This window comes from Acomys minous (genome assembly GCF_964271855.1).
Source record: "Acomys minous genome assembly, chromosome: 6".
Lineage (NCBI taxonomy): Eukaryota > Metazoa > Chordata > Mammalia > Rodentia > Muridae > Acomys > Acomys minous.
The window spans coordinates 59,047,270-59,071,460 of record NC_140487.1 but is presented as its reverse complement, the minus strand read 5'-3'; the positions used below and the strand labels follow the sequence as shown (position 1 = coordinate 59,071,460).

Below are 24,191 nucleotides of genomic sequence, written 5' to 3'. Positions count from 1 at the left end.
GAGTCAGAGAACTTCTGTAAATGACCAAATAGAAAATATTATATGATTATATGTGTGGGTCACACATTCTCTGTTGTATCTGTTCATATCTGTTAGCTCTACCATAGTAGTAGAAAAGCTTCCACAGACCGTAATGAACAAGGAATGCAGTTGTCACCCTATCAACTTTGTTGGCCAGAACAGGTGTGTAACTTACCCACTTGTTTCAACCATCAACCTGAGACTCTTTTAGAAATGTAAACTACTCCTAGGGTTGGAGAGATGGCTCAACAGTTCAGAGCACTGTTGCTCTTGCAGAAATGTAAAGTACAAAAAGTGAGGAAACACTCTTTAGATGAATGCATTAAAAAGATGAAAACTACTTATGCCGTTTCTACCCATATAATGCCTACCCCAAGATGCAAATCATAAAATATTTTTAAGATTAGAATGAGATGAGAATAGAGACACATAAGTAGAGATTTGGAAACAGAGAGGCAAGCTAGGATGGAGGTGCATGCTTTGTTGTCCCTGCCACATTTCTCCCAGACTAGCCGCTTAAAAGAGAGTTAGCATTCTTAGTCAAATGAATGGCAACTAAAGGAATCTGAAGTATTTTGCCGCCTCCTCCTCTTTTTTTTTTTTTTTTTTTTTTTTTTGTATCTTTGAGACAGGGTCTCCCTGTGTAGCTCTGGCTGGCTTGGGACTCCTATGTAGACTGCCTGACCTGCCTCTGAGTGCTGGGGTTAAAGGTGTGTGCCATCATTCCCTACATCTACTTGTTCCTTTCTTTGAAAGGAAACTTCACTTAGGTAGTCAGTGTGTTGACAGTGAATAACGGGAATATTCTGATATACTCTGGGCTTTACTTACAGATTTCAAGGATTGCTTCTAATGTTTTCTGGGTCAGTTTAATTTTATTTCTTTTTGTTTTTTGTTTTTTGTTTTTTTTTTTTGGCTGGGAATTGAACCCAGGGTCTCATGCATGCTAAGTAAATGTTTTACCAACTGTACTATTACCACAACTCCTAATTCTTGTTTTTTCGTAGGATGATCTTGACATTCATCATGATGTCTTGAAACTGCACTTTGAGATTGATTACTTAATCAATCATCTCAGCAGGACCTAACAGAGATCTGAATATTTTATTCTTGTGTTTCTGAAAAGCTTGATGTGTGTATATATATGTTTGATATTATTTTGTATTTTCGAGGTAGAGTGTCATCTCTGAGCCCAGCTTGCCTTGAACTCAGGATGCCCCTGCATTCCTGCTTCTCTGGTGCTGGGGTTACAGGTGTGCAGTGACATTCCAGCTTATATTTAATTTCTTCTACTTTGAAACAATCTCACAGGAAAATTACAGAATCAGTAGAAAAGCTTTTTGTGTACTTCTCACCCAGTTTCCATTAGTGCTAACTTCTGGTATAACCATAGCACAGTGACAAAAGCCAGGAAATTAATATTGGCACAGTGCTGTTGATAGAACTATATATAGCCTTTATTTCAGATTTTACCAGTATTTTTTTCTGTTCTAGGATCCATTCTAAGATTCCCCTTGGTATCTTTAAGAGTCCTCTAACCTTTGATACTTTGTTAAATTCCTGACTTTGGATATTTTGTGTGAATCCTAGTTATTTTTTTTTATAGAGTATCCATTAATATGGGTTTGTCTGATGATTTCTCATAAATTGGCCAAAATACCCAAAGATGATGTTGTGTTCGGTGTGCTTGGTATTGGGCTTCCTGGTGCCATTATGTCTTATTGGGTGTGTTAACTTTAACATACTTGATTGAGATGTTCATTTCTTAAAAATATAATTAGTATTTTTATTTTGTAATTAATAAATATTTTAGAGAGAGAGCCACATTGGATTGACTAGACTTGTTTCTTTTTAAGTTTTCACTTGTAAAATTTTATTCTCCCTTGGTATTGTACTGGCCTAATGATGGCCTTTCCGTTTTCTTTATTCCTTCTGCTTTTATTAATTGTTCTTCTGTAAGGAAGAGCCATTTCTTTTCTGCTACTCACTACTCAGTCGTTTACTTACGTTACTACATGTGACAGGTTGTAATCCATTGCTGTTATTATTTATTTCTGCTGCTTGAATTATTCATCTCTGGCCAGTGGAACAGAAATGGGTCAAAGAACATAGGTTGGTTCCATGTCTTCTAAACGTGTCTTACTCTTTCTTTGAGCCCTTTCTGTCACCACCAGCCCTGGGATTATCCAGTCTCTGAGGACTCTGTTTAGGGTGACTTAATAATATTCAGCATTTTATATGAATTCTGTCTGTGACCTGAGCTTGTTGCCAGTAAGCTTCGTGAAGCTTAATATAATTTCTTACAAGATCTCATTTGAATTAGGAAAAATGGTAGCAGAAGAATTAGATCAAATTTCCAATGCTTTTTTAATATATGATATTGTCAGAAAGTAATTTATTGAATCTTTGTTTTCTTTTTAGAATATCAGTAGAAATAAGGATATTATGAAGATTGGTTGCTCTCTATCTGAAGTTTGTCCTCATGCTAACTCAGTTTTTGGGAATCTTGATCCTAAGAAGGTAAACTTTAATCTGGATATCGTCATTTCATCCTTCATGTCAGCTTTTCTAGTGTTTAGAAGCTATAGATTTTTAATTTGGGGCCTATTAGAATGGAAAAGACAGATTTTTAGATTTTGTATAAACTACATAGTAAATTTATTAAAATTTATTTATTAAAAGTAACTTACAGACAGAAATTTGATATGAACTACAATTTGGTTGACTCTTGATTAAGCGTGAGGCCTAGTATGTGTTAGGTGAGCGCTCTGCTAACAGGGCTGCATCTTCAGCCGTCTATATCGATATGAGTCTTTTGTCTTCGATTTGTGTGGCTAATACTTGCTTCTAGTCTGTGGCTAACTTACTTTCTGGATATCATTTGAAATCTGATACATAGGAATACTTTGATTTTTGGTATGTGATTTCTGTTTCCTACTTCAACTCTTAAGGATGGGATAAGGAAGGGAGGGAGAGGGGGAGAGTGAATGAAAAAAGAAATAAAAAGGAAAGGAAAGGAAATGACATGACTGCTCCTAGGTGTGGTGGAGGAGGAGGTTTATTGTAGATATGTAGAGAGCAGAGCCAGAGGTGGGCACATCTGGGAGAGTCCAGAGAGGACATGACCAGACTGGGCTGTGCTATGTGGGGAGAGGGGAAAGAAGGGGAAGGGGGTACAGTAGCCAGGAGCCAAAGGTACAAAAGGTAGGTAGCCGAAATGCCTGGATTATTTAGGAAAGAACTTCTAGGGGAAGGACTGCAGAATTTGGGGTGGAGAGTGAGGTATGCCAGTCAAACCCTGGAACAGGTAGGGACTGAGGGGCACTGGGAGAAACTGGAGGCCAGGTCTACTTTAATATGTTAAATAGGTACTTTAGCAATTTGTCCTGGGAGAGGGAAAGGTGGAAGTTGGGAGGGAGGGAGGGAGGGAGAGAGAGACAGAGAGAGAGAGAGAGAGAGACAGAGAGAGAGAGAGAGAGAGAGAGAGAGAGAGAGAGAGAGAGAGAGAGAGATTGGTTGCCTGTACATGTGGAGGCCAGAGACTGTGTGTGTCTTTCTCAATTTCTTTCTACTTTACTTTTTATGAGACAGGGTCTGTCATTAAATCTGGGGCTCAATTGTTTTGGCTAAGCTTGCTGGCTGTTTTTCATTATTTTTTCCTAAGAAGCATGTTAGACTAATTTTTTTCCTAGTGAGGCTTCTCCAACAAGGCATTATAATATCATATTATGGACAAATTTTATATGTTATCATGTAGAGTGGGACTTAAGAGGGCTTATGAACCATTGTAATAACTAAGATTTCTCTTGCACCACCCCCCAAATTTACTTTTTGTTTCCATGGAGACAAAATTATCTCAACTGAGAATGTATGTTTTTAAGGGGTTGTCATCCTGGAGTATGTTTTGTATCCAACACTTCTACTCTTAGGAGACAATTGACCATGAAAGGATATATTTTTGGTTGTCACACTGGAGTGGTGCTACTGGCATCTAATGGGTGAAGGTCAAAGGAAATGATGGTAAACATCCTATACAGCTGTCCACTTAAGTGAAAGTTTGGTCTTAAGAATATTCTCTAATTTTATTCAGTTAATCATACAGCAGTATGGCATTTGGTTTTGTTGTTGATCAAACAATAATTCAAGAGATAGTGATAAACGAAAAGAGAACTTTATTTATTGGCCATAAATGGAGAAGTAGAGTCTCTGCTTGCAGTTTAGCCTCTCACCTCCAGGGACCTGAGGAATTACAGTATTGGAAGAGTGAGGAAGACACACCCTGAAGAAGCATCTGTCTTTTCTGTGAATAGGCATAAATCTTTGAAGAACTTGAGTGCTGCGTTTTTTGTCTTCTGTGGGCTGGTATTTTCACATATAACTAAATGGTTGAAGTGCCAAAGGACACAGACAGAGATACCAAGTCTTTTGGTCTGGTTTCAGTCACACACTAGAATTTTGTAGGCCCATTGGAGAATCAGTGCTTTCATCAAAAGTGGCCTTCAAGTTCTTGCCAAGTTACTGTTACTACAGCTCACACAACAGAGGCAAATATACAGCATAGCTGATAATGCCGTGGCCTCCAAAATTATTAGTGGCTTTGAAGTTAACTTCAGAACAAAGAAACCAGAGAGTTGTAGTTTTTTCTTGTTAAAAATGTTCTAATATTCTTATATAAAGTAAAAGTTATAAAAATTATTCTTTACTCATAGGAAATATGGATTCCACCAGGTTCAGGATTAGATTTAAGTAGAGTATTCTTAGTATGTTTAGGTATAAAAATATTTTACCTTTTTTTTTGTTTGTTTTGTTTTTGGTTTTTTGAGACAGGGTCTCTCTTTGTAGCCCTAGCTGTCCTCCACTCACTTTGTAGTCCAGGCTGGCCTCGAACTCACAGCGATCCACCTGCCTCTGCCTCCTGAGTGCTGGGATTAAAGGCGTGTGCCACCACGCCTGGCTGCCCTTTTTTTTCAGATATTAAAAAAGATGCTTTTTAAACTTTCTTTATATCTTCCTTCATTCCTTTAATTTTTTTAACTTATGTTTTTATTGGCATTTCCTTTTTGCCGTATCTTTTATTTATTCTTTGACAGTTTCCATACATGTGTGCAATATATCTTGATTCTGTATAACCCTGAATCACTTTTCCCACTCCTCTCAGGTACCCTATGATATATTCCCCTCTCATTTGCATGCTGTTTCTCTCTGTCTTCTTGTTTTTTGTTTTTTTTTTTCACACCTACTGTGAGGATCAGGAAATGGGGAGGGGAGGAGTGCGACAGCGCCCACAAAAAATCCTAGGAATCAGACTCTGCAGACCAGACTCAAGGTGCAGATTTAACTTTACTGTGTAGTTTATAAGCCGTTAAAAGATTGAAGGGCCAATCAGACCATCCCATGCAGGCCGTAAGCACCAGTAGCAATCAGTCAGGTTGGTATAGATAAAAGAAAATGGTGGCAGGGGGGCAAAGTCACTTCTGGAGATTTCCGTAAAGAAGGGATTCATTTTGAGATTTCACTAGTATGCTAGGAGACCCGAGTAGATCAGCACTGTGTGCAGTGCATCAGGATCTATCGAGGAGTCTTAGGAGCTGCTGAGGCTTCACTCACCACTCTCTGTGGGCCTCTAAAAGGCTTATCTTGACACTCCCTACAACCCACTGAACCCACCTAGTGCTCCCTTCTAGACTGATCTTGTCTAGGTCTGATGCAGGTAATTGGAGAATGAGTTTGTGAGTGCACGGGCCATGTTATGTCCAGGAGAATGCATTTGCCAGTGCTTGCCCCCATCCTGAAGCTCTTACAGTCTTATTGCCCTCTCTTGATGATGTTCTCTGAACCTTAGAGGTTGATACAGATCTTCCATCTGGAGCTGAGTACTCAATAGTCACTTATTCTCAGCACTTGGACTAATAAAGAGTTGCTGCCTTAACTGCTGCTCACTGCAGAAAAACTTCTCTGCCAAGGTTGAAGGTAGCAGTAATCTGTAGGAATAAACATTCATTGTCTTAGTTTGTTTTCTTTGCTGTCACAAACACATGACTAAAAGCAATTTGGGAAAGAAAGGGTTTATTTAACTTTGCATGTTCTAGTCCATCAAGGTAACTCAGGGTAGAAACTCAAAGCAGGAACCTAGAGACAGGAATTGAAGTAGAGACCACGGAGGAACATGACTTTCTTGCTTGCTCAGCATACTTTCTTACACAATTCAGGACAACCTGCCCAGGGGTGGCACCACCTACATTGAGCTGTGTTCTCCTACATCAGTCACCAATCAAGAAAATGCCCCTCAGGTTTGTCCACAGGCCAATCTGGTGGCATTTTTTTCAATTGAGGGTGCCTCTTCCAGAATGACTCTAGCCGTGTCAAGTTGACAAAAAACCAGGACATACATATTTAGAAGGCAGTTTGACAACATGCCCAATTAGCAAAACAACAGTAGTAGGTTCTGTTCTATGGCCTATGACTTTCCACGTTATGGGCTTTTGGCCAGTTTACAGTACCAGGCATGAATTCCTTCCTATGGAGCAATCAAATCCTATCAGAAAGTGGTAGGTTACTACCACTTGTGCAACAGTGGGTACATCTTGCCTGGTAGGACAACACTACAGGATTCAGGATTTACTTCTGGGTAGTATCATGAATGGATGTTCTTCCCCAGCAGCCTGTATAGCACCTTATGACACTATGAAAGTTAGCATGCAGGGAGCAAGTTTTTAAGTAAGTTGCAGTTTGATTTTCTGCAACCAAAGTGTGTTGAATCTTCAGCAATAGAGTTTTACCATCTAGTTATGACAGTCAGCCATGAGCTGTGCAGTAGCCTGGGCTTTTTTTTTTTTTTTTTTTGAGGACCTCTGAGGCTTCCTTGACAATTAGAGGAGTTGATTTATGTATATCGCATCGCCCCTTCATCTCTGGAATAAAGACAACTTTGTCATGATAAATGATCTTTTTGATGTGTTCTTAGATTCAATTTGAAGTTATTTTGTTGAGATTTTGTGTGTGTGTGTGTGTGTGTACACTTTCATCATGGTGTCTATAATTTTTTTCGTTGTTACTGTGTCTTTTTTCACTTTGGTATCATGCTAATGCTAGCTTAGTAAGAGAGTTGGGTGATGTTACTCCTTTCTTTAATGGTAAGATTTGTGAAGAATTAGTGATGGTTCTTCCTTGATGCTTTGGTAAAATTTACCAGTGAAGCCATCTGGGCCTGGAATTCTTTTAGTTAGGAAATTTTAAATTACTGTTTCAGAATCACTGTTACAAATCTATTTAAATTGTTCATCTCATTTTGGCTTAATTAGTTATATCATTTGCAGCTAGGAATTTATGAGTTTCTTCTTTGACTTGGTATTTCTGATTTGGTGGAATGTATGTTTTCAAGGTAATACCTATCGATTTTCTGATTTCATTGGTACCTGCTATAAAGACCCCCTTTCTGTTACTTATTTTACTATTTTGTATCATCTCTCTTTTTATTGTGGTTAGTTTGACTAAGCGTTTGTCAGTTTTATCATCGTTTCAAAGAACCAAGTATTGGTTTAATTGGCTCTTGATATATTTTTTCTCACTTGATTATTTTTTGCCCTAATTATTTCTTTTCACCTTCTGATTTGTGGTTTGATGTGTTTCTTTTTCTGGTGTCCTAAGACTTATTTATTTGAGGTTTCTCTAATTTCTTTCTTTTCCTTCTCCTTTGTTCTTTTCTTTCTTTTTCTTTTTTTCTGATTTCTTAAGCTAGGCACTTCATTTTTTTTTTTTACCCTAATTATTTCTTTTCACCATTTGATTTGTGATTTTATGTGTTTGTTTTTCCAGGATCCTAAGGTGAATAACATGACATATATTTGAGGTTTCTCTGATTTCTTTTTTTTTCTTTTTTCTCTGATTTCTTAATGTAGGCTCTTAGAGCTATATACAGTTCCCTCTTAGGATTGCTTTCTAGATTTTGATATGTTTGTGTTTTCATTTTTTAGGACTGTGTTTTTACTCACCTTTTTTATTTCTTCAAGAACGCAGTTCTGCCAGGTGTGGTGGCGCACGCCTTTAATCCCAGCACTCGGGAGGCAGAGGCAGGTGGATCCTTGTGAGTTCGAGGCCAGCCTGGTCTACAAAGCGAGTCCAGGATAACCAGAGATAAACACAGAGAACCCTGTCTCAAAAAACAAACAAACAAAAAAATTAAAAAAAAAAAAAGAACCCAGTTCTTCAGCAGTGTGTTATTTCATAGTGTAGCCTTTCCTGTGGCTTCATGGATGGGTTTGTTTTACTCTACAGTTGAAGGAATTTATTAAATATTTTCCTGTGGAGCTGGACTGGTGGTTATAAACTCCTTTAGCCTATTTTTATCAGAGCAGATTTTACTTTTCCTTGAATTATGATAAGTAGCTTTGCTGGGTTTAGTAGTCTGGATTGGCAGTTGGTTTTCAGAACTTGAAATACACCCGTCCAGGCCCTCCTGGCTTTTAAGGTTTCATTAAATAATCTGTTGTTATTTTGATGGGCCTGCCTTTATTTGTGGTATCGTGTTTCTCTCTTGCTGCTTTCAATATACTTTTTTTGTCTTATATATTTAGAGTTTTAACTGTATTGACAACATGAGCTTCCTTAGTGGTTTTGATGAAAATGCCTCTTGTGTCTGTATTGGTATCTACTTTAACTCTGGGAAAATTTTTGTTAATGGTTCTTAAAATTGTTTTCTGTGTCTTTAGAATGAGATTCTTTGTCTGACTTCCATACCTACTCATAGATTTCATCTTTTTAGAGTGCCATGCATACCTTGGAGTGTCTTCTGTGACTTTATTATTTTAACTGTGCCGTGTGTGGGTGCTCCACACACTCCTGTCGTCAAGCTCAGATACTCTGTCCTCTCCTTGATCTGTTCTATCAGTGAGACTTTTCATAGAGCTTTTAATTTGATTTTATTATGTGTTTTATTTCCAACATTTTATTTGTTTTTCCTTAGTATTTCTCTTTGTTGAATTTCCTCTTTCAGCCGGGTGCAGTGGTGCATGCCTGTATAAAGTAACTAGGAAGGGAAAAGTAGGATACTGGTAAGGTCCACAGATAGTAGAGGTTGTTACATCTGTAGGATGTTGCAATTAAGTCAGGAGAAATGGGGATAAAGATGAAAGGAAGATGCAAGGATAAGAGGTGGTGATATATGAGATATCAGAGGAAAGTGTAGTAGTGAATGCTTTATGTTGGAATGGTGGACAGTAGTCCTGAGACCTGCCTGGACAGTATGTGAACAAAAGGAAATCTGCATGAGACGTATATGCTAGGGTGGAGATTAAGTAATAGAGAACAAGACATAAAAAGAACACTGTGGAGTGAATTGCTGTCACAGCTGTGCTGAGTTAAAAGGTGATGTCCTCAGATTCCTGTGGCTCTAAGCAGACTCCTGGCTGTGTGAGGGGCAAGTAGGAACTGTTGATCTCTGCAGCCTCAGTGTTCTTGGGGTTCTGGTGTTTAGGGGAGGGGAGGTTGTAAGACCTTTCATGGTAGTTACCTTGGATTTCTGCACCCCACTATGGCCTTTTCTTGTCCTGCAGGTTGCCCTCAAATTTAATTTAGTTCTTTGACAGTTTCATATGTACATATATGATGTATTCTGGTCACTCCCTTTCCATACCATCCCTATCATCCTCTTCTTTACCTGTCCATTTCCTAAATCCATAACTTTTGGGTTTGTTTTGTAGCTCATTTGGTTTAACAGGGAAATCTGTGTGAGCATTGGAGCATTGGTGGGCTCACTAGTAGGTATACAGCTGAAAGGCAGTTACCAATCCTTGGTTGAGGCAGAGATCATTCAGTAATGACATGGGCTTCCCTGGGCTTCTCCTTCATCTGTGCATGACTGCTGCTGGTCCCGTGCTTACGCAGACTCAGTATAGTCATATGTGGATGTTTGCACGCACATGATTGTGGTGGCTGAGTATTACTTTTTCCCAGAAGACCAGAAGATGGTCTTTTTAAAATTTATTTACTCTTTTGAGAGGTAGACTAGAATACTGGACTCTAGAGTCAGAAGTTTGAATCTTGGTTCTGCTGAAGACTAGGCTATGACTTAGGATACAGAGTGGCATAAGCAAAGTATCTGCCTCACAGACATGTTTGGAGAGTTATTGTGTATAAAGTATTTGTTCACATACAATAGTACACAATGCTAACTTATATCCTGACCTACTTAGTGTGCTTTTCATCAGAATGACAATTGTTTCTTCTTTTACAGATTTATGGTGGATTATTTTCTGAAGATAAGTGTTGGTACAGATGCAAAGTGCTGAAAACTATCAGCGATGATAAGGCAGGAAATATGTATTCATAATTTTGGGCTTAAGGAATGTTTATTTTGGTTCCAAAGCTTTTTAAAAAATGTAGTTCAATTTATTTTTACAAACATATGTGGGCACAAGAGTGCCACAGTGCATAGCATGTGTGAGGCGTTGGTTCTCTTTACCACTGTGTGGGTCAGCAGCCTTAAGAGCAAGCACCTCACCACTAAGCCATCCCACTGGCCCTTGCTTCTGAGACTTGATGCTTACTGAGTGTATTACTGTTTAGTCATAGTAACAATGTCTACTTTAATAAATCTAAAATTTATGAAAACATTTTGCTGGTGAATATAAAAAGAATTAACATCATTAAAATAGATAAGATTAAGGAATATTCTTCTGAATTTAAGTTTCTATATAACCACCAGGCTGTCTAAAAATAGATAATATATGGGCCAGAGAGATGGCACAGTAGTTAGGAGCACGGGCTGCTCTTCTTGAAGATGTGGGTTTAATTAGCACCTATATGATGGGCTTATGACCATCTGTAATTTCAGTTCCAGGTCAGTGCCCTTGTCAGGCCTCCTCAGGGAGCATGCACACAAGTGGTGTATATACATATGTTCAGACAAAACACTCAAACACATAAATGATAATAAAATAAATTGAAAATTGAAGATAGAGCTTATGGGTTATTTTGTGGATTAGGTGGCTCTTTTGGCCCTATGGTAGTGGTTCTTGATAGTAAGTAACTTTAAAGTTCGTCTTACTAAGATTGTGGAGTAGAAAAAGAACATTTGTTTGATCTTGAAGTTAGATGTATTTTGTATTTGGTTTCAAATATTGGGGTTGGGGATTTAGCTCAGTGGTAGAGCGCTTGAGGCCCTGGGTTCGGTCCTCAGCTCTGGGGGGAGAAAAGGCAAAATATCAAATACTGTTAACAATAAATATTGACTTTCCACTTCTAATCCTTAAGTTAAATGTGATAAATTCTTTTGTGTCAAGCTGTTTTATTTCTTACATTGAAAGCTGTGAAAGGTTTGCATACATATTTTTATTTCACAGTTTCTTACATATATATAAAATGTACGTTGATAATATCGCTCCCCCATTAGCCTGTCTCGTTCCTCTCCCATGCCTGCCAATCCTCTTTTTTCTCCAACCCGCCCCCCCCAGCCCGCCAAGGGAGATGAGATTCTTCTGCAGAGCTGTTTGCGGCAAGCGTACTTTGTGGGATTTGCGGAACATTTCCGCAAGTGTTCCTTAAGTGATTTCTCTATATCCAATTTCTAGACCTAAAGTATATTTCTTAATGTATATGTTCAATAAATACTTTTCTTGGTAAAATAATAAGTTGAAAAATCTCATGATTTCTCTGGTTTGTGTTTTTAAAGTATCATTTACTATTGCCATGATGTTCTATCTTTATGATATTGACTTCCCCCCTAATTTGACAGTTGAATATATTTTTCACTTGTCTTTTGGATTGACTTTAAGATTTTAAGGCATGAGATGATCATTGACTTTGTAATACACTTCTAGAAATTTTTTAAAAATTGAAAAAAATATGCGTATGGAAGTCTCTCTGCTCGTATGTATCTGTACTGTGCATAAGCACTACTTGTGGAGGTCAGAAGAAGGTGATGGAACTGGAGTTACAGATGGTTGTGAGCTGCCATGTGGGTACTGGAAACTGAAACCGGGGCTTCTGGAAGAGCAGCCAGTGCTCTTAGTCACTGAGCTCTTCCTAGAGTCCTCAGAAAGATGATTAAAAAAAAAAATAGATGCAGGGCTGGAAGTAAAGGTCAGTTTGGTCAGTTTCAAAGTCTAGCCAGAGTGGGTTTAATTTTACCAAAGAAAACAGGTTTTACTGTTTTCAATATGAATTTAAGAATATAGATTGATTTTAATATTAGAGATTAGAAAGGATTACAATGCTATACACTCATGTTTGTATAAAAACGCCAGTGGTTAAAAAGACACATGACAAATGACAAATGGTACTATGGGAAGGAAATTAGTCCCAAATGCAGGATTTTCTTTATTTTGAGATTGTTATTAGAGCTATTTCTGAAGACATTTGTCATCTGAGGTAACTAACATGTACAGTTCTCATTAACAAATTGTAATCTAGGTTCAATACTACTCTTTGCCTCCATTTTTTTCTAGTGTCTGGTGAGGTATGTTGACTATGGAAATACTGAAATTCTGAACCGGTCTGATATAGTAGAAATTCCCTCGGAGCTGCAATTTTCTAGTATTGCCAAGAAGTATAGACTTTGGGGACTACAGATTCCTTCTGGCCAAGAAGTTACCCAGTTTGATCAGGCAAGTGACACATTTAAATACTTTGTTAATGCATCATACTTGAAATCATGTATTTGAAAGCATATGCACTATTAAATGTCATTAGCTTTGTTTAGGAAAATATGAATTATAAAATAATTCAGGGGGATGATACAGTTGATGGTAGAATACATATCTAGTATGATCAGATCCTGGGTTTGAGCCCTGGTACTTACCAAACAGACAAATGATCATAAATACTGTTAGGAAAAGTATTGGCTCAAGATTCCCAAGACCAAGTTCTCAACACAAAGGAGATTTATTTGGCCCACAGGGATAGAAGGCAGGGAATAAGGGACAAAGACAGGGGGAGATAGAGGAAGGAGAAGGAGAAGAGGGGGCAGAGAGATTTGTTCTGGAGAGACAAAGGAATGCCTCTAGATAGAGACGAAACAGACATGACACATAGGAAAAATGGTGGTTTATAAAGGGACAAAGGGGAACCCCATGTTAGGATGAGATGTTTAATTTTTGTTTTTGTTTTTTGAGAAAGAGTTTCTTTGTATAGCATTGGCTGTCCTGGACTGAGATGTTTAATTTTAATTGGGCATCTTAATTAGATGAGCCAAAAGGGCTTTTGATTGCTGGACATCAATACTTTGATAGCTAGACCTTGGTAGTAGTCCTCAGGGAGGCAGTGGCTAAACAGGGACTAGACCTGGTGGCTAGTTTTAGGGATATAATCTAACAGTTTATAGCAAGGCGGAGGGATCGAGGAGAAGGACAAGGCCTACAGGGCCATGCTTAGCACACTCGAGCTGGGCAGAGTCCCTTCACAAACAGACAAGTCAATTATATATTTGTTTTCATATTTGTAGGTAGTCATTCTTAATGACCAAATATGTCAGTAAATAAAACAAATGTGAAAAACAAACAACAAAAATCTCAAATCTGAATAGTTTCTTCTGTAAAAATTTAAAAGATTATCTTTTATAGAATGAAAGTTTTGAAGGTATTGGGTTTGTTTTTGTTTTGACAGTATTGGGGGTTGGATCTATAGCATCCCTCAAAGAACCCTGTTCATAAACATCGGTAGTTGGAAGGGATTAGCATTATGAGTAGTCAGGTTTATGTTTTAGGCAATGTGATGGTTAGTTTTGGATGTAGCTGCACACAAACTGGAATGACCTGGGAAGTCTCAATTGAAGAATTCTCTAGGTCAAGGTGGCACGTGGACATGTATGTTAGAGCTTACTTTGATTTCGAATTGATGTGGGAAGGCTCCATCCGTGAGGGCAGCACCATTCCTCGAGCAGGCGGTCTTGAATGATATAAGACAGGAGAGCTGGGTGAGAGGAACAAGCAGGCAGCATGGGTGCATTTGTGTGTGTCGCTTTACTTTTAAGCATGGATGTGGTATGGCTGACTGTTTCAACCCCTGTGACTTCCCTGTATTGATGAGTGTAACTTGGGATTGTAAGGCAAATAACACTTTTACCCTCCTGTTGTGTGACAAAACTTTTACTGGCAGCAGACATATTTACTCATGCCAGATAGGGATCCCATGACAGACCAAAGTATAGATATTGCCGAAGACCAAACTTGGTGAACCAGTGAATGTTATTGGGTTACTTACAGGAGCAGAAAGAGCTCACCAAAGCCCACCCCTGCCTGGGGGACAGCTCACAAAGCTGTGAACCTGGAACACACTGCATGGCCTGCAGGCAGCTCAACAGGTTAGAGTGTGTCCTTTCCAGGTGCCCTTGGTCTCAGCCTCTTTGAGTGAGCGTGGCTGGTTTTTGCTTCTTCCAGGCAGCTATTTTGGTGTCAGAGACTTTTTTTCTCTGAGAGTCTTTGTAGCTTGTCTTGTCTGAGTCTTTGTGGCAGCTCAGCTTCCTCTTCTGAGAGGAACTCTCAGCTTTTATTGCTTACTCAGGCAGGGAGGGACCTAATGAGTCTGGTCAGTTTTTGGGACTTCCTGAAGCTATTTTAAGTTGTTTATCTTCCTGCTTAAGGAGCTTCTCAAAGATATTTTGAGATATTTACCTTTTTGCTTAAGGAACTTTCTGAAGAATGTTAATGTTTTAATCTAGAAGTAAACTATTACATAATACTTTACCCCTTTACTCTTACATTCTTTTGCCCCTTTTTAAGCAGTGATCCCCTTGGAGGGGTTGACAGTAGATGTCCACTTGCAGCTAAGAAATAGATCATCTTGTCACAGTAATAGTCATTTGATCTCAGGAGCTTCTGCAGTGGTTATGAGTTGAGGCTGGTAACAATAGTTACCATGCTTAGAAGGGACTTTGACAGGCACATCATATCCATCTAGAAAAACCCACTCCTGGCATTGGAGTTTTTATTTAATAACCTTACAGTCTTTTGAGTGTCCTTTTTGGATTTTTACAAATTAACCCAGCCCCAGTGGGGTTGTAAGGTAGGTAGAAGCACCATTGTATCTGATTGTCTCTCTAGTGGCTTTCCAAATCAGCAAAATCCTCTCAAGTTAACATTGTGTCTAGATAACAGACAGAACTTTTTCTACAGGACAGGCAGGACAAGGCAACATCCTGAGCTTCTGTCTCCTAGCAGATAGTAGGTTACAAAGGTAGCCCTGGTGAAACACTCTGCAATTCTGTTGTCGTCTGTTTTCAGCAAGTGTCAGGTGACCCCAAAGGTCCACAAACTAGGAAGATAATTTGACTTAAAAAATTCATTTATTCCCTTTACATCCTGGTCGTAGTCCCATCCCTCCCCACCTTCTAGTCCCACCTTCCCTCCCCTCCCTCATCCCCTTTCCCTTTCCCCTATTCCTCAGAAAAGGTGAGCACCCCTTCCTATCCACCCCAGCTCATCAAGGTGCATCAGGACCGAGTGTGTCCTCTTCCCCTTTGGCCTGGCAAGGCAGACTCACCCACTGTGCATGGCCTGGTCCTAGGCCCCTATACACATGTAGCTGATGGTCGGCTCAGGCTTTATGTGGGCCTCCTGGTAAGGGGAGTGGGGGCTGTCTCAGACATGGACTTTGTTGCCAGCTTTTGGATTACAATTTCACTTTTTATCAGATTTTTCCTTAGAAACTCCAGCTCAACACCAATCTTCTCATATTTGTCTTCAAGTAGCCCAGATAGACCTCTTCCTCTGATTTACCTCTTAACTCTCTCCTCTGGGTAGCTCTTTTTCTTTGTGGACACTCTTCACATGTTGGCCTAAGTCCCCGAGATCTGCCGAATCCTTTCCTGCTTTATAAAGATTGTGCTCTACTGAAGGACTCAGCAAAGCCACTAAAGCTCCTCAGCAGCCCTGAGGTACCTGCTGGATCAAGCTTTTCTCTAACTCCTCTGTGAGCACAGTTCTTTTTTTTTTTTCCCCAAGATATATATTATTTTATTAATTTGTTCTTGTTACATCTCAATGGTTCTGGCCCAGTGAACTGGGGTTCAAATGCAGCCTCTCTGATTCCTAGTTCCCTCTACAGCGCCTGCCCCTCCTCTATGGCCCTCCAGTTCCTGATCTTTACGGGGACTTCAGGCAGAGATGACAAATGTCCCTAATGGCTTTGACAAGCCAATCTGGAGGAGAGATAAACATGTTTTTTACTTAGATCACAAGTAGAGGATGAAAAAGGATTTATGAGCGAACCATCATGTGGGGGAGATTGGTTGTTAACCAGCTGAAAAACATCCTTGAACAAATTCTGAGAGGAGATATAAATGTGAACCAAAAATAAGAGGCAGGACCTTTGGAGACTTGGGATAGTTTTGGCTGTTAATCTCTCCACTTCGAGACACTCCTAGAGAGAACCTCTCGAGGGAAGGCTTTGGGGTTCCGGGCTCCAGCTGAAGCTCAGGCTGAGCCTACAGTTCTGGTTGAGACAGGTTCCAGCAGAAGAAATCCTGCTGATTATGCCACAAGAATCGTTCCTTGGAACCTATATCCTTAAGGTTTCATTATTGTATTCTTTAATCTCCTTTTCCTATTGTTTAGGTTAGTCAGATTATAAATGAGGTCCACTCGGTTAGTAAGTTCATAATAAAATATAATTGTTAAGAAAATTGAGCCTACACCAGTCTGTCAAGGATTGGTTTTTTTCATAGTCTCAGGTTATACAACTTTTACCTTAGGATGGATGACATAATTTAATTTTCCCGCTACCATACCCAGCTTGCATTTCTAAATTTTTATGCTTGAAAAATTTATAAAGCCTATATTCTTTCAATATAAATACGTTATTTTTTGGCTTATGAGTTAAAAACATTCTTTTTTTTATACGTACCCCACCTCCAATTTCCATTTCTCATCTAGAAACTTTCCCAATGCATTCTCTTCTTTCCTTTTCTTAAAAGCAACAACAAACAGTCAACCATCTACTGAGTTGATTTAGAGTTGCTTGCATGTGTCAGTGCAGGATTATGTACTGGATCATGGGCAATTTCTCAGAGGTTATACCCAAGAAGAAAAATGACTCCCCTTCCCCAGCAGCCATCAACTGCTAATAGCTCCTCAGCTAGAGTGTGACCTCCATGGTCCTCCCCATTCATACTGGAGTATGTTGGTCTTGAACTAGTGCAGGCAACTGAGGTCCTGAGTGCAAGGGCCATGTCAAAACCCAGAAGACAGTTTGACAATGCTGTTCCTCCTCTGGATTTTACACTCTTTGGCCTGCTCTTCCATTCATGCATGTTGACCAGTTTGAGTCTCTGCTTTAGCTGCTGTTCACAGCAAATACAAGGTTGAGAGCCTTCACTAAATCTATGGATAGAAGCATAATCTTGAGAAGACAGTTTATGTGTCAATTTAGCAAAATAACAGTAGTAAGTTCTCATCTAGGGTCAGTGACCTCCGCTTGTCTTTTTAAAAATAGTGATGGTTGGTTATCTTTTATCATACATAGTTTGAATTACTTCTAATCTTTTAGCTGCATTCTTCTATGCCTAAGTATTCTTAATTTATTGATAAATTGAACCACAATGAAATTATTTTTGTAATACAATGTATTTTTTTGCATTTACATTACATCTCAGTTGTTATCCCATCCCTTGTATCCTCCCATTCCTCCCTCCTTCCCGCTTTCCCTTACTCCCCTCCCCTATGACTGTGACTGAGAGGGACTCCCCCCGCCCCCCCCCGCCCCCCCCCCGTGTGTGTGTGTGTGTGTGTGTGTGTGTGTGTGTGTGTGTGTGTGTATATGATCACAGGCTATCAAGTCTCTTCTTGGTAGCCTGCTATCCTTCCTCTGAATGCTATCAGGCCTCTCCATCAAGGGGACATGGTCAAATATGGGGCACCAGAGTTCATGTGAAAGTCAGTCCCCAGTGTCCACTCAGCTGTGGAGAATGTTCTGTCTATTGGCTAGATCTGGGTAGGGGTTTGATGTTTACTGCACGTATTGTCCTTGGTTGGTGCCATAGTTTCAGCAGAACCCCTGGGCCCAGATCTGCCCATCATAATGTTCTTCTTGTAGGTTTCTAGGTCCCTTTGGATCCTTCTATTTCCCCATTCTCCCATACTTCTCTCACCTAGAGTCCCAATAGGATGTCCTCCCCTCTAACCCACTTTCCTGGTAAGTGAAGACTTTCATGGGACATGCCCCTTGCACTAGTGTCTACTTACAAGTGATACCATTTGACTCTTTCTGCTTCTGGGTTAACTCACTCCTTAAGATCATTTCTAGTTTAATCCATATGTCCACAAATTTCAAGAATTCCTTGTTTTTAATAGCTGAGTAGTATTCCATAGTGTAAATGTACCACATTTTCTTTATCCATTCTTCTACTGAGGGACACTTAGGCTGTTTCCATGTTCTGGCTATTATGAATAAGGTGGCTATGAACATGGTTGAGCATATGTCCTTGTTGTGTGGTGGAGCATCTTCTTGGGTATATTTCAAGGAGTGGAATAGCTGGGTCTTGAGGTAGAACTGTTCCCACTTTTCTGAGAAAGTACCAGATAGATTTCCAAAGTGGTTGTACAAGTTTGCACTCTCACCAGCAATGGAGGAGTGTTCCCCTTTCTCCACATCCTTGCCAGCATGTGGTGTTGCTTGAATTTTTGATCTTAGCCATTTTTATGAGTGTAAGATGGAATCTCAGAGTCGTTTTGATTTGTATTTCTCTGATGACTAAAGACGCTGAGCATTTCTTTAAGTGTTTCTCAGTCATTTGATATTCCTCTGTTGAGAATTCTTTGTTTAATTCTGAGCCCCATTTCTCAATTGGGTTATTTGGTTTGGTGGTGTTTAATTTCTTGAGTTCTTTATATATCAAATATGGTTTATTATATCTTTTCTCAGTGTGGTAGTTTAGTAATAATGAAAAGTTAGCAAGCACATAATTTCTCATGTGGCTTCTCATATGATGGCACTGATATGGCCTCCTTAAAGCTCTGTTCAAAGGAGTTTTGATGAGCAATTCCTAGTGTCTCACATTCTGTAATTGAAATTTGTTGATTAAAAATGAGATTCTGGTATTTTGTGCTTTGAGATTCTTTAATATGTATTTATTGTGTGTGTATGTACACGTGTGGGCATGCATGTGGATTGGCATGCATGAAAGAGGACTCATTGAGGGAATTGTTTTTCTCCTTTCCTCATGTGGCTTCTGAGGATTGAGCTCAGGTTGTCCGATGTGGTGCCAAGCTCCTCCTCAGTGGCAAACGCACTGAGCCTATGTGGGCGACTGTTCTGTGAGCTGAGATTCTGCTTCTTTGCCTTTGTTCTTGTCTTGGGTTAAAATACAAACTTAAGACTTTCCCTTCAAAATAATAAGGTTTGTTGAACTCCTTTTATAGGTACCAGAAATTATTGTTTAAAAAATATAGCTTCTTAGAACATCATTATAGTCAGGTGTGGTGCTGCACACCTTTAGTCCCAGCACTCAGGATGCAGAGACAGGAAGATCTCTGAATTTGAGGCCAGCCTGGTCTACAGAGTGAGCTTCAAACAGCCAAGGTTACACAGAGAAACCTTGTGTCTAAAAACCAAACCAAACCAAACCAAAACCAAACCCAAAAAAGAACATCATTACATTTAGTTGGAGCCAAGAGAGCCAATTTATTTTTCTAAGATATTTAGTTAGCATTAAAACATTTATAAACATGGTTGAACTTTACTTCTGGAAAAGAAAGTTTTCATAAACATTGAAATACATTCATGTACACACAGATATATATTTTTATAAGTCAACAACAAATAAGACCCCTAGAGTATAGATTTTTAGGAAAAAGAAATATGATGCTTGGAAACAATGAGTAGAAACAAAGTAAGTGAGAAAAATGTTAATGTGGATGGTTTAAATCTTTTTTTCCTATCTTTCTTAGGGCAGAACATTTTTGGGGAGCTTGATTTTTGAAAAAGAAATAAAAATGAGAATTAAAGCAACCTATCAAGATGGAACAGTTATTGCTCAGGCTGAGTATGGCACTGTTGATATAGGGGAAGAAGTGGCAAAGAAAGGATTTGCAGAAAAGTGCAGACTGACCTCTGGCAGTGATGTCTGTGAGGCAAAGAAACCAGATTCTAGTCAGCTTGCTCTCAGGAGCCTCAAGAACCCTATTCCCTTGTGGGGGCGCAGATCAAACCAGTCAGCCTTCAGCAAGCCGAAGGAGCATTTTAATGGGAGGCTGGCTGTTGATGTGAAGTGTGAGACTGACGCAGGAAATCATGTGACGTTTCCAAAGTAAGACTATGGTGCTGTTTTAAAATTATAATTGCGTTCCAGTTTATGGTAGTAGCTTTTATAGAACTCAAATCTTAGGCTTTTGGAATCCTTAGCAGAGCTTATGAATTTGTAAGTGATCTTACATAATTTCTGTTTTTTTATCCTTTTTTTCATCAAATACAGTTGCTCCTCTGTTTTTTAGCAGGGGTATTTTCCTTAAAAGCCAGTTTGGAAATAAAATTGTTTCTGAATTGTTTAAAGTTTCCTTGCTAACTTTTCATTTCAATTCTTTTGGATGTTCTTATCAAAAATGAAACTTTACCTGTAATATTCATTATTCAAATAAAGCCCAGAATTCATAATAAGATTTAAAGTTGGGGCTGGAGTTGTAGCTCAATGGAGTACATACCTAGTATGTATGAGGCTCTGGCTGCAGCCTCCACCCTTCTAAGGGAAAACATGAAATGTTTTCCTCTGAATGTAAGACTTAAAAAATGTGTGTAAGGGATCTTTTGTGTGCAAGCTTGTGGTGAGATTTAATTCCTTTGTAAGGAGTTCATGTCTTTAAAAAAAAAAAAAATATATATATATATAGTGCTTGGGTGTCAAATCTAAGGTGTGATGCTTTCAATGTGTATACTTTACCAATTGATCTCTACCCTCAACCTTTATTTTTAATACTTAACTGTTCAAATAATTGATACTTCTGAGGTATAGTGTGTTGTTTCACTTAATGTGTGGCATATAATTAAAAGATCAGAGGAAGTGGCATATCTATTACCTCAGGTGTATATAATTTGAGCTACTCTTTTAGCTAATTTTTGAATTATCTACTTGAGGCAGAAAGTCAGACTGTATACTCATATATACCAATATATCATCTAAAATACTATTTTATATGTAGGTGTTTGGCTTACATGTATGTTTGTGTACCACATGCAAGCCTGGTGCCCTCAGAGGGCAGAAGAGGACTTTGGATCCCCTGGCCTTGGAGTTACAGAGGTTGTGAGCTGCCATGTGGGTGCTGGAAATTGAACTAGGGTTCTCTACAAGAGTTGCCAGTGCCCTTAACCACTGAACATCTCTCTAGCTCCAACATATATTAGTACAATCTTACCTATGGCGAAACAAGTGATGATGTCATGGCAGTCTGGTGGATTTTTACTGGTGGTGTAGGAACTATACAAATAAAGAGGTACAAGGAGGAGGGATTATAAAAACTGACAGAACTGTTTGTTGTTCATGTTGTTCTTTGGGGTTGATAATGTTATAAGGACTTTGGAAAGTAAGAGCTCAGAGGCAGTGTTGTTGAAGTATGCCCTAGTTAATATAAGCTAGTGTGTATCAAAATAATTCATCTTCATGTTTTGATATAGAGTCTCACTGTGTAGCCCAGACTGTTCTCAAACTCTGTATGTAGTTGAACATGCCCTCAGATTTTGTATACCTCCACCTTGGCCTCCTAAAATCTGGGCTTTCAGGCTTGTGCCAACATGCTCAGCTTAAATTATTTTTTAATGTTGTGCTAGGCAGTAGTTTTACTACCCACAATTAATTGTAAGATGTATTACAAAAAGTCACTGTAATTTAAGTTTTTGAGTTCCAACAGCCTTGTCATATTTTTTAAAATGAGTGAATTTGTTTTTAACAGGGATAGTTTGGCTGCTGGTGACTTTAATTTAGGGTCCAATGTCAGCTTGGCAAAAATTAAACAGGACCAGAAACTTATTGAAGAGAATGAAAAGCTTAAAACAGAAAAAGAGGTTCTTCTAGAAAATTGCAAAGCATTAGAATTGAAAGTTGAACAGACTGCCCAAGAACTGCAGGTATGTCAGTGGCTTGTGGTTCAGAAAGTGACACCTTTGCGCTTAGTGCTCCTAATTGTTCTTCGTCACTGTCTCCATCCGTTCTCTTTTGATATTTATATAAGGAGAAAATTTTTTGCTTCCACTTCAAGCTAACTTAGTTTGTATTTTATTGACTATTTGAAATTTATTTTTTCATTTATATTTTCTCTTATGTTCTTTGTGTGTGTGTATATATTCAGTGTGTATATGCATGTGTGTAGCTGCATGTACATGTATGTGACCATGTATATGGAGACCAGAGGTGGATGTCAGATGTTTTCCTCATTTCAACTTAGTTTTTGAGACAGGTCTTTCCCTGAACCTGCAACATGCTGATTTGGCTGGACAGTTAGCCCCAATGATCCTCTTGTTTCTACCTCTCCAGTCCTGGGTTACAGATGTGTGCTACTGCCGTGAGGTAGGGGAGGAGGGTTTATTTGGGTAGCCTTGAATGTCCTGGACTTGCTCTGTAGACTAGGCTGGCCTTGAACTCACACATGGCTTGTGCTGGGAACCTAACACAGATCCTCATGTGTTTTTTAGCAAGCATTTTACTGACTAAGCTAGTGCTTCAGGCCCTAAAACCTTGAAAAAATTTAAATTTTGGAAAAATCTCAAAACATTCCAGAAAGAGAATTCATAATTAATATTGCTTATTACCATTTTTGATAGTCTTGTTTTTCTCAGTCTTTTGTTAAATCTATACTTCATGTATTATTTCAAAAGAAGCCCCATTGATAGTATTTCATATTCTTAAGAATGTGTCTTGCCAGGTGATGTTGGCACATACCTTTGATGCCATCATTTGGGAGGCAGAGGCAGGCAGATCTTTACATTTGAGTCCAGCCTGGTCTACATAGTGAGTTCCAGGACAGCCAAGACTACACAGGGAAACTTGTTTCTAAAAACAAACAAAAACAAAACAAAAAGAATGAGTATCTATTTCTGTATATGGTAGTATATGACAACTTTTATCCCAGCACTAGAGAGGTGGAGGCGCACAAATCTCCATGAGTCTGAGGTCAGCCAGGTCTACATAGCAGTTTTCAGGCCAACCAAAAGATTATACCTGTTGTTGATAGAAGCAGACATTAAAGAAGCCAAAGTCCAGTGTGGTGGCAATTGCATTTTTAATGTCCACACTCAAGATACACAGACAGATGGATCTCTATGAGTTTGAGGTCAGCCTGGTCTACATTGTGAGTTCCAGGCCAGCGAGGGTTGCACAGGGAGACCCTGTTACCACCATCAGCTCTACTACTCCCACCATCGCCTCCTCCTCCAAACTGCTACATCTAGGTACAGGTATCCTGGACCAGAGCTCAGCCCTCCCCAAGCTAAAGCCAGTCAAACTGTAACCATAGTGAAGTCAGCAGTAATTGTGTAATAGTCCCCTGTTGCTTCATGGAGTCTTTAACATTTATTTCTTTCAGTTAGGATCTCAGACCTGATCTAGCTAGATGTCTAACAGTTCAATTCAGTTCTGATGCTACCATTTTTTTTTATCCCTTAACATTTAATTTGAGTCTAAGCTAGAAGTACAGTGTCCTAGTTGGTTCTCACTAAGATAGGTTTGTTTTGTTTTGTTTTTTTTATGTTTCAGCAAGAGAAAACAGCTACCATGGATCTGACTAAGCGTTTAGAAAGCACTTTGAAGACCTGTGTAGGAACCAGGCTGAAGAATCTGGCAGCTAAAGTAGAACTATTAAAAAAAATTAGGTACTTTAAAGCAAAATTACATGTATTTTTTGAAGTCCTGGTTATTGAACCCAGAGTCTTGTGCATACTAGACAGATAATTTATCACTTAGCAAAAATTTCAGCTTCAAAGAAGGTTTTATATGTGGATGTGTGTTTGTGTGCATACATGTGCGTGGGTGCATGTTGACGTCAGAGCATAACTTCTAGTATCATTCCTCAGATGTTTTCTGCCTTGGGTTTGAGACTGGGTTTCTCCGTCCTGAGCGCACCAGGTAGGCTGTGCTGCTCGGCCACTTAGGCTCAGGGATGTGCTTTCCCCTTCTTCCCTCTGGGATTGCAGCTCTGGGGATCCACGTGGGTCTCTGTGCTTCTGTGGCAAGCACTTTCCCAGCTGATCTCTTCAGA

General features: G+C 39.1%; 1 protein-coding gene across 5 annotated transcripts in view; it reads left to right on the top strand.

The window, feature by feature from the left end:
• Positions 1 to 24,191, top strand: part of STK31 (serine/threonine kinase 31) — a 72,009-nt gene that overhangs the window by 3,814 nt on the left and 44,004 nt on the right. For all 5 annotated transcript variants that reach the window (XM_084787329.1, XM_084787326.1, XM_084787327.1 and 2 more), the window contains 6 exons: positions 2,443 to 2,541; positions 10,253 to 10,327; positions 12,465 to 12,623; positions 19,899 to 20,257; positions 21,891 to 22,065; positions 23,690 to 23,805. In XM_084787329.1, coding sequence (XP_084643455.1) covers positions 2,443 to 2,541; positions 10,253 to 10,327; positions 12,465 to 12,623; positions 19,899 to 20,257; positions 21,891 to 22,065; positions 23,690 to 23,805 — 983 coding nt within the window. The remainder of the gene's footprint in view (positions 1 to 2,442; positions 2,542 to 10,252; positions 10,328 to 12,464; positions 12,624 to 19,898; positions 20,258 to 21,890; positions 22,066 to 23,689; positions 23,806 to 24,191) is intronic.